At 56.3% G+C, this 10,588-nt stretch overlaps 1 protein-coding gene across 1 annotated transcript in view; it reads left to right on the top strand.

The window, feature by feature from the left end:
• TAB1 (TGF-beta activated kinase 1 (MAP3K7) binding protein 1) overlaps window positions 1-6,286 on the top strand; it is a 32,288-nt gene extending 26,002 nt beyond the window's left edge. The window contains exons 9-11 of the mRNA XM_032267109.1: window positions 466-688; window positions 2,085-2,247; window positions 4,432-6,286. Of these exons, the coding sequence (XP_032123000.1) occupies window positions 466-688; window positions 2,085-2,247; window positions 4,432-4,639 (594 nt within the window). The 3' untranslated portion in view covers window positions 4,640-6,286. The remainder of the gene's footprint in view (window positions 1-465; window positions 689-2,084; window positions 2,248-4,431) is intronic.
• The last annotated feature ends 4,302 nt before the right edge of the window (window positions 6,287-10,588 follow it).

Genomic DNA, 10,588 nt, shown 5'->3' on the forward strand with positions numbered 1-10,588 from the left:
GAGGCAGGAGAATTGCCTGAACCCAGGAGGCGGAGGTTGCAGTGAGCCGAGATCACGCCATTGCACTCCAGCCTGGGTAACAAGAGCGAAACTCCGTCTCAAAAAAAAAAAAATAATGACACTTTGTACTGGGCTTTTTAGTGGCCTCCAGAGCGCTTTCACACCATTGTTTGTTAATCCTCACAATCACCCAGTGGGGTGGGTGTTCTCCCCCTCCTAGAGGTGTGCACCCAGCAATCACAGGGATCACAAGGGCACACACTTCCTAATGAGAAAGTTCCAGAAGGATTATCCTGAATACCTTGAAAGGCTCAGATTGCAAGCTTGGCTGGCAGGCACTTCCTTCACCTGTTGGGCTATTGACCACTAAATCTCCTGATTTGGGGGCTCTGAGATTATGGCCCACGCCTCCCGGGCCGCCCCCAGTTCCTTACCAGGTTCTTACTCCCCCTGCCCCTGCCCCAGGAGATTGCCGCAATGATTGACACTGAGTTTGCCAAGCAGACCTCACTCGACGCAGTAGCCCAGGCGGTGGTGGACCGGGTGAAGCGCATCCACAGCGACACCTTCGCCAGCGGTGGGGAGCGTGCCAGGTTCTGCCCCAGGCACGAGGACATGACCCTGCTGGTGAGGAACTTTGGCTACCCGCTGGGCGAAATGAGCCAGCCCACAACAAGCCCGGCCCCAGGTACGTGTGCTGTGCAGACAGGCAGTGCCTGGGGATGCCATCTGGGGACCAGAGGTGGGTGCAGAACAGCCAAGGCTGATTGAAACAGAGATGGAGTTAGGAGGCCTGGCTCTGAGTGGCTCTAACCCAGGTTCTCTTGACTTTCAGCCTCTCTGTGCTGCGTGTTGATTTTTGCTTTTTTGTCTGTAAAATGAGGATAATACCACCTGTCCCGGCAACCTCCCAGAACCTGAGTGCACCAGCCAGCAATTCACAGAGCTGTGAAGCCGCATAGTAGAGATGATGGCCACCACGGGTTGAGCGCCTCCGGTGTGCCAGGAGCACGACCTGCATTATTTCCTTCAGTCCTCATTGGCAACCCTAAAAACAGGTGGTACCCCTGTTTTCCAGAGGGGGAAACTGAGGCTAAGAATGAAGGGACCTCGAAGAGATTAGGCTTGTGGACAGATGGTCAGGCCCCAAAGCCTGTCTGTCCCAGGGCTGCACCGGAGCAGGGCAGGAAGAAGGACATTTTGCTTTTTGCCTTTGTAATTTTTTTTTTTCTGAGATGGAGTCTTGCTCTTGTTGCCCAGGCTGGTGTGCAATGGCACGATCACGGCTCACTGCAACCTCTGCCTCCCGGGTTCAAGTGATTCTCCTGCCTCAGCCTGCTGAGTAGCTGGGATTACAGGTGCACATCACCATGCCCAGCTAATTTTTGTATTTTTATTAAGGATGGGGTTTCACCATGTTGGCCAGGCTGATCTCAAACTCCTGACCTCATGATCTGCCTGCCTCGGCCTCCCAAAGTGCTGGGATTACAGGCATGAGCCACTGCGCCTGGCCCCTGCCTTTGTAATTCTTCAACCAAGTTCTGAGAAAAAGAGGTGGCTGCTCTCTGCTGGGCTCCCCGAGTGCTGCTCAGTGCTAAGACCTTTGGTTCCTGAGGGCTACTTTTTTTTTTCTGTTTTAAACAAGCAAACCTTAGGTAAAGCTCAGGCATCCACAGACAGATTTGTTCTCCCATGGACACCAGGGTTATTGGAGTTCCTTTGGCCTGTTGTTATTGCAACCATATTTTTATTGGGTCAGCCTCAACTGGGAGCAAACTTATCCTCTGGATTAAAGCATCCGTGGAAAGTCAGGCAGTAACCCTTTCCTTGAGGTACCTCAAACATGAGCAGACTTTACTGCCATGAATTCCCAGCCCGGCCTGGAAGAGTTTCTGCCAAAGGAAATTCCCCGTAAGCTGTCCCAAGGGGCAGGGCACCGCGCTAGGCTTGGGGAGCCGGGCATGGCTGCTGCCCACACTCAGCCCTCAGGCACCACCCCATCAGGCCATGGAGCACCTCTGCCCCCGCTACCCTGGGTTCCTCCTCAGCTGCTGCCTGAGACCCCCACTCTCTTCCTCCCAAAGCTGCAGGGGGACGAGTGTATCCTGTGTCTGTGCCATACTCCAGTGCCCAGAGCACCAGCAAGACCAGCGTGACCCTCTCCCTTGTCATGCCCTCCCAGGGCCAGATGGTCAACGGGGCTCACAGCGCTTCCACCCTGGATGAAGCTACCCCCACCCTCACCAAGTAAGTCCCTCCCCAACTTAGCCACCCCCAGCCCTGTCACCCCTATGTGTGTCCTATGGCACTGGGACAGAAATGACCATGGAGCCAGGTCTTGTGGATGAGATGCCCTGAGGTCTCAAATTCCCCATCTCTGTGCCTGGTGAGGGAGGTCTCCCTAGGAACTGAGGCAGGAGGAAGAGGCAGCCCTTGCTGGGCCAGCTGGGGTTTCGGGTCAGGTAGCTGATGGTGCCAGCCTACTTCTTGGATTTTCTTGTGAGCCCTGTCTGCTGGTTTCATTGAGTGAAAGGTTGTCTTTTTTTTTTTTTTTTTTTTTTTTTGAGACGGTTTCACTTTTGTTGCCCAGGCCGGAGTATAATGGCGAGATCTTGGCTCACCGCAACGTCTGCTTCCCGGGTCAAGCAATTCTCCTGCCTCAGCCTCCCGAGTAGTTGGGATTACAGGCATACACCACCATGCCTGGTTAATTTTTCTTGTATTTTTAGTAGAGATGGGGCTTCACCGTGTTGGTCAGGCTGGTCTCGAACTCCCGACCTCAGGTGATCCGCCCACCTTGGCCTCCCAAAGTGCTGGGATTACAGGCGTAAGCCACTGCGCCCAGCCTTGAAGGTTCTCTTTCATTCTCCACCTGGGCATGATGTGGGGCAGCTTCCTGTGGTGTCCTTGCTTGGGGACATTGTCTGGCCTGTACTGGCTTGTCAGAGCCCATGCTTTTTGACTAATGTACCTGATTTTAGCTTTGAAGTAAGTTCTCTGGTTTTGAGAGCAGGGGGCGAGGTGGAGGCAGCAGCCTGAGGGTGTTGCCGACAGGCCCCCTCCAGCTGCAGACCTGCCTAACAGGTCTGGAGTATACCCCACCCCCTTCACTTCCATGGAATGTGCACCCCCCACACCGGGGGACCTGGATCTGGTTTCCACATTCCAGCCCTGCTTTGTATAATAGAGATGCCACACCCAGCCCACTCTGAGGATGGAGTGCACAGGATGTGGCCAATTAGAAGGGGCCTGGAAGGGGGTGGGTGGCCTGTTTGCCTCTGCCTCATCAGGGGGCCTTCCTTTCCCTCTGCCTCTGGGTTATAGATGCTGCCACCACTGCCACAGGGCTAGAAATGCCTGCCAGGCCAAGCAAGCTCCGTGGGCATCCCGAGTGCAGTAGGGGTGGCCTCTCCAGCACCCTTGCCAGGCTGCCTGGAGGAGTCCTCCAGCTGTGTCCACAAAGCAGAGTAACCGCTGTGGCCCTAGACAAGACAGGATAACCCGCCCTCCTCCTGTGTCCCTCACTCCCTTCAGCATCGGAGCCATAGTTGGTCCGGACTTGGGCCGGTCCTGTGCTGGTGCTGGGCAGCACTAACAGGCAGTTCAGCTGTGACAGAAGGTGGGTGCCTGTCCCCACCCAGCTGATGAGAAGGGAGTGAAGGGGAGGGGGGCGAAGGAAAATTTTCTAGAAGACACCTTGCCCACCCTGCTGAGTAGGGCATGGATTGGGTTGGGTTTAGAGAGATGGCAGTGTACAGTCTGTAGCTCAGCACCACCCGGTGGAACTTTCTGTGATGGGGGGAGGGCTCGTGTCAGTGCTGTCCCGGCATAGCGTCACCAGACACTTCTTGTGGCTATTAGGCGTTTGAACCTAGTGTTCCATTTTCTTTTTTTTCTTTTTTTTTTTTTTGAGATGAAGTTTTGCTCTTGTCACCCAGGTTGGAGTGCAATGAATGGCATGGTTCACTGCAACCTCCACCTCCCAGGTTCAAGCAATTCTCATGCCTCAGCCTCCCGGGTAGCTGGGACTACAGATGCACACCACCACACCCGGCTAAATTTTTTTGTGTTTTTAGTAGAGACGAGGTTTTACTATGTTGGTGAGACTGGTCTCGAACTCCTGACCTCAGGTGATCCACCCATCTCGGCCTCCGAAAGTGCTGGGATTATAGGTGTGAGCCACCACGCCTGGCCCCATTTTCTTTACCTTTAGTTCATTAAAGTACCCACATGCAGCTGGTGCTTTTAAATTTGACTTTTTATCTGTTCCTAAGAACATCTTGCTGGAGCAGCTCTTATGGACACCTCTGCTAGAAAGGCCTGTGGCCTGAGGGGCTGATAGACGCAGGGGCCTCTCTGTTCCCGGGCTAGAAGCCAAGGCCCCCTTGACCTGGCTGCTCCTGACTGACTCCCTGCCCTGTTGTCCCACAGCCAAAGCCCCACCTTAACCCTGCAGTCCACCAACACGCACACGCAGAGCAGCAGCTCCAGCTCCGACGGGGGCCTCTTCCGCTCCCGGCCTGCCCACTCACTCCCGCCTGGCGAGGACGGCCGCGTTGAGCCCTATGTGGACTTTGCTGAGTTTTACCGCCTCTGGAGTGTGGACCATGGCGAGCAGAGCGTGGTGACGGCACCATAGGGCAGCCAAGTACAGCCCAAGCAGCGCCTGGTGTGGGGCAGGACGGGGTCCAGCCTTTTCCTAACATCTGCCTGTGCCGCAGCGGCCAGCAGGCACCGTCCTCAGCCTGCACCAGACTCTCTCCCATGGCTCTCGGGGCAGTGGAGGGTATGGGTGCAGAGTGGACCTGTGGTTCACATCTTGTCACCACACAGGAAGCTGAAGGCCACTTCCTTCCAAGGGGCCTCAGCCCAGACCATCGCCCTTTCTCAGCAGAGAGCCAGGTGTGAAAGCCGAAGTGGGCCTGCAAGCCGCCCCAGCCTCCCCGGCAGCCTCCTGCAGAGCAGGAAGAGGCACCCTGTGGACCCTGAGTGTCGCAGGCCCAGCAGACCCTTGTCTCCCAAGGCCACCCTTCCTCCCACCAACCCCTCCTCTCACCTCGGGGCAGTAGTCCCCGGCTTCTCCGGCCTCATGGCCCTGTGCTCCTGCATTCAGAGTGGAACCTAGGCTGGTGACCGCCTCTGTCCCTGGCTGGGCCCCATCCCTGGACCTGCCCTGGTGTGTCATCTGTGGTAAACATTGAAGAGGACCAGGGAAGCATCTGAGGCCTGGGATGGCCACAGAGGGGGCAGGTCAGGTGGAAAGGAACAGGGAGAAGTGGTCTAAGAGACCTGGAGCTGCCAGAGGTGGGCGGCCTGGGCTTCCCAGAGGTGGGCGTGTGGGAGACGTGAGGACGGCCCCAGCGGGCTGAGGCAGGGGCTGCTCTCCTCAGGCCTGAGCCAGGGTGAGCCAGTGCCTGCCTTGTGTTTTCCTTCTGGTGCTGCAAAAACCGTAGGCTGGAAGGCGGCTGAGATGAACCATCTTTACCACTGATGAGGGACCTCTCCCAGCTGAGGGTAGGAAGCAGGGCTTGTGAGTCAGGCTGGGGGACTCATTTGAAAGAAGGAAGAGTGGACAGTGGTTCCAGGAGAGAGGAGGTTCTTTGAGACACAGTACCCTGGGAGGCATAGGGAAGGGTCGGGCCGGCCTGACTCAGGGCCTGAGTTAGACTATTTCACACGTGTTCTCTGCCTTCAGTGGGTAGGGGGTGCCACCAGGGCTGTCGGCCAGGATTGCCACTCCTGTTTCAGAGGAGGAAGCAGGCCAAGAGACTTGCACCTTGGCCAAGCCACACAATCAGTGGGGCAGCCAGAGCTCAGACCTGAGCCATTTCATCAGTATCCAGGGCCCCCTGGGTTCCCCACACCTTCCCCAGCTCCCAGCCCCCCGTTCTCCAGACCGGCGCACCAGGGACTGGCCACTGTCGCAGAGCCTCCAGGGCGCTTGGTCCTGCAAAGTCAAAGGCCTGATGGCTCCGTGGCCCAGGAATCCATTTTCCTGTGGCAGAGCAGGGCCTGGTGTGGAACCAGGGAAAGGTGGGAAGCCACAGCAGAAACGGAAGAAAAACAGGTCTCAGCCCAGGGCCCTCGCTCACTCCCCCACCCCCCACTTTGAAGACATCTCTCTTCTGCAACTGAGAGGATTTAAAGTCAGTCACAAAGGCTTGGGAACAAAAGAAATTCTCTTCCAAGAATGCCTGTGTGATGCTGTTGGGTCTCTAGAAACGGGGTCACTTTTTTAATGCAGTAAGGAAGTAATAAATGGTGACATTATGCATTGTGATATTAATAGTGCTGTTGCTCATGCCTCCTGTCACTCCGGTGGCCCTGGGAGGCGGACGCCTCCCCTGTTCACTGCCCTGGAGGTTTAAGAACTCCCCTCACAAGGCTGCTCAGTGGCAGGGCTGGGATTGGAACCCAGGCCTCTGGCTGCATTCCACGCTGCTGCCCCCACAGCCCAGGGCAAACGTGGCCTGCCTGGTACCTCCCGGGCCCACTCTCAGATGTTCATACACATCTGGAGGGGGTGACAGAGCTTTCCCTTCTATAGGCCAAGCCCTGTAGCCCGTGGGCAGTGGCAGGGCTGTGGTGCCGACTCCACTCTTCCTGAGCGGGAGTCCAGGGTCTTGGGGTGTGAGTGGTGCTGTGGGCACCCAGTATTCAGGTCACCAGGGCAGAGACCTTGCCCTCTTGCCAGCTAGTTTGCTTTATTGGGTTTAGGAAAGGATATTCTATAAATACCAGTCCATAGAGTACCTCGTCCTGCTTTCTGGGACTTAAGAACTCATCCCTCAGGCTGGGCGCAGTGGCTCACGCCTGTAATCCCAGCACTTTGGGTGGCCGAGGCGGGTGGATCACGAGGTCAAGAGATCGAGACCATCCTGGTCAACACAGTGAAACCCCGTCTCTACTAAAACTACAAAAAATTAGCTGGGCATGGTGGTGCATGCCTGTAATCCCAGCTACTCAGGAGGCTGAGGCAGGAGAATTGCCTGAACCCGGGAGGCGGAGGTTGCGGTGAGCTGAGATCACGCCATTGCACTCCAGCCTGGGTAACAAGAGCGAAACTCCGTCTCAAAAAAAAAAAAAAAAAAAAAACTCATCCCTCTAACAAGAGCCTCTGCAACAGAAACCAAATCAGTGCATCTGCCTAGGAACAAAGCCACTCTCTGTCTGGTGTGGCCAGAGGGTCCCGGATGTCCCCTCCCCTCTCTGCTGGGCAGGCACTGTGCCTGCAGAGCTTCCTTCCAGGATCTGTCCTCAGCTTTCCCAGCCGAGCCACCGGGGGTCCTGATGACCACCATGGTCCCTGATCACCCCTGGAGCTGTGGTGTCAGCGCTTCCACCAGAGAGAGAGAAGCATGGTGAGTAACTGAGGCACAGACAGGTTCAGGCACAATCTTGGTCACAGGCGGCCACCATGCAACTCTAGGCCCCAGGCCTCTCCCAGCACCTGCTCTGCTCTAAGCGTGTGGGGCCGGGACGCTGGGCTTTGTGTCCCCTGTCTCCTTTGTGTCCCCTGTCTCCAGCCTTGTGGTGTTTAGCTGCATTTGAGCCTCTCTCCTGGAAGGAAATGAAGGCAAGAGGGGAAGCTTGGGAGTCAGTTTGAGGACTTAAAGGGCCAGGAGTCAAGGCAAGGAAAGTGAACAGCACAACCAGGCAGAGCTGTGCAGCCCTGGGCTGGTCGCTGCCGCTGTCCATGTACTCAGGTGGCATCTGACACAAGGCAGGCCAAGGTGGCCCTCTCCAGCCTGTCTGCCTCCCATAGCCTTCGTGGGGAAAGCAGTGAGGCAGGGCCAGATGGAACCAGAAAACACTCACTGCCCCTGCCCACTTGTTCCTTGAAGACATCAGTCCCTTCCAAAACCAAGCTAGGTCGCTGGCTTGATGGAGGTCCTGGCCCTCAGACATCAGCTTGTCCCAGGGCCAGAGCAGGTGGGCTGGGCATACTGCAGCCCCCGTGAGCCATCCTCACTAGGGCTTGTTCCTTCCTGGTCTGGTCCTCTCATTCTCTCATGAGCCGGGAGCTGGCAGCAGAGCTGCAGAGCAGGCTCCCCACAAGGCCCGTGTCAGAGTGTCCCCTGCTAGTGGCCGTTGGGGTAGCAGGGCCTGTCTGGAGCGACTCCAGGCTGTTCTGACATCAAAGGGAAAAGCACCTGACTGTGCTGTTTATGAGGCTAGTTCCTTTTTGTCCCTCGGGTCATAGCACAGATGCCCCTTTCAGAGAGAGTCCTTCCCTCACCTCCCCACCCCCCGCCAGCCCCTTCACACCTCCCTGCTCTGTTCCCTCCGTGGGACGCTCGCTCTGCCTCTGTCCGTGTCGCCTCTCGCCTGTTCCATGGGAGCAAGGGCTTTGTCTCTTACTCCACTAGGTCCCAGCCCCAGCGTCGCTGCCAGACACGCAGCAACCCCTTGCACAGGCATAGCGTGAGTCAGGGAGGAACGGAGAGGCAATGGCATGAGTCAGGGAGAAGGGGACAGTGTGACCTTGGGTAGTTACTTGGGCTAGTTTTTCATGTACAAAATGAGGTGACAGCCCACTCAGACTGCTGAACACATGGAGTGGCCATAGCTGTGAGAAGTGAGAGCTGCCCCTGCCCTACTGATGGGGAGACAGGGACAGGTGACAGGAGCATTAACCAAGATGTCCACCCATCCACCACACGCCTGTGGCCACCCTTATGCCATGAGGGCTTGGCCTGGACCCTGCTGGAAGCAGGTGCTGAGTTGGCGCTACCTGCAGCCTCATCAGAGCCCAGCTCTAGGGCAGCGGGCGTGGTTCTTGCCTCTTCACAGCTGAAGTGCAGCCGGGCTTCAGGCCAAGCTCCTGAAATTTCCTCCGACAACAGCATCTTTCATGAGTCTGCCTTCTGGGTCCCCTGTTTTGAAACCAAACAAGGATGCAGATCTCTGCCAATCCCGATGCGCTCGGCATGAGCACAGGCTCTGTTCCCACGCGGAGGTGATGTCAGCCCGGAGCAGAGACAGGCGCTTGGCATTTCCATGAGCCTGGGCGGCCACATCAGGGACAAACACAGTGTCTGACAGCAGCTTTGAGACATATTGACACTAGTTCAGGCACTCCATTCCTGCCTTCAGAGACCCCTAGAGAGGCGAAAGGACCCCAGGATGTGTGACCATCACCTGATCCAGTCCCTTCTTGCCCCGGTTCTCCCATCACAGAGGGGCCAGGCCAGGGCAGGAGTGGGCCCGAGCCCATGGCTAGTTTCCCATGCACCATGATTAATCTGCACTCAGCATTCCAGCAAAGCCATCTTGTGGTCCAGACGGTACTGACACCAGAACCTTCCACAGGTCCAGCCTCCTACCTTCGGGCACCTGCTGTGTGGGAGTCACCCCCTCCCCCCAGCCCTGGATGCTCCTCCAGTCATCCCGGTAGCCCCGGGCCAGCCCCTGGGACCTGTCTAAGAATGTGAGTGGACAAATAGACTGTCAGCCCAGAGCAGGGCTTCCGGGACTTCATGCAGGAAATGTCTTCACCCTGCAGAAAACTACCCCCACCCTAGGACCCCTGAGTTTTGGGGTTTGTAAGGAATTACATGTCTTATCATTTATTTTGAACAGGTGAATTTTGCAGTCAAATCCTTGTGCTCCATTTTAGTACAAAAATAGCATCTTTTCAAAAGTAACATTTTGAAATTACTCATCATCAAGTAAATTGCTGCTTCCAAAAGAGCTGTGTCAGTCCTGCAGGTTTATAGACTCAGGCTTCACGGGGAATCTCAGCAGGTCCCCCGTCCCCACTGCAGGGCCCAGGTGATCCTAATGAAACTCTCCACTGCTCAGGGCCAGGTGTCCTGCTGGGAACTTGTAAAGCCTTCATTCCCGTGGCCCTGGCCCAGTCCCTGAAGGGCAGCAATTTGTGTCTGAAGGTTCACTGGGTCCTACTGCTGACACCGATTTTACAGATGTGGAAAAGCAGGCACAGGCCAGTTAAAGAGCTTGGGTATAGTGACTGGCAGGCAGTTCAGCTCCGTATCAGAAAGGACTCTCTAAGCGTGTGTGCCTGTGGGAGGTGCCCCCCCCGCCCCGCCCTGTCATCACAGGTATGAGCAGCCAAGCAACCGCCGCACACACACGTGGCATCAGATGGGCTGGGGAGCCTGGCTCTACAGCACAGTCCTTTGGCCATGAAGGGGGTGATGGTAAAGATATGGAGTCCTTGGTTTCACTCTAGGTTCACAAATCGGGACTTCCAGATGGAAGCCAGCCAGTCTGGAACCTGAAGTGCTGCTGCAGGGGCTTGATGGGGGGTGGGGCTGGCAGCTTCCCATCTTCCTTCCTGCCCCAAGACCACATGACCTTTCCTGACCTGGTGCTTCTGTAAGTTCCACCTCCTGGGTGCTGCTGGGCCATCTTGGCCCATAAATCTCTCTGATCCCTGTCTCCAAATGAAGGTTTACAGCTCAGTTTTTTATTTAAAACAACAACAACAAAACTAGTGAGTTCTGGCTGGGGTCGGTGGTTCACACCTGTAATCCCAGCAGTTTTCGGGGCCAAGGCAGGCGGATCACCTGCGGTCAGGAGTTCGAGACCAGCCTGGCCAACATGGTAAAACTCTGTGTCTATT

Source organism: Sapajus apella, unplaced genomic scaffold (assembly GCF_009761245.1).
Source record: "Sapajus apella isolate SASKATOON/1434 unplaced genomic scaffold, GSC_monkey_1.0 scaffold166, whole genome shotgun sequence".
NCBI lineage: Eukaryota > Metazoa > Chordata > Mammalia > Primates > Cebidae > Sapajus > Sapajus apella.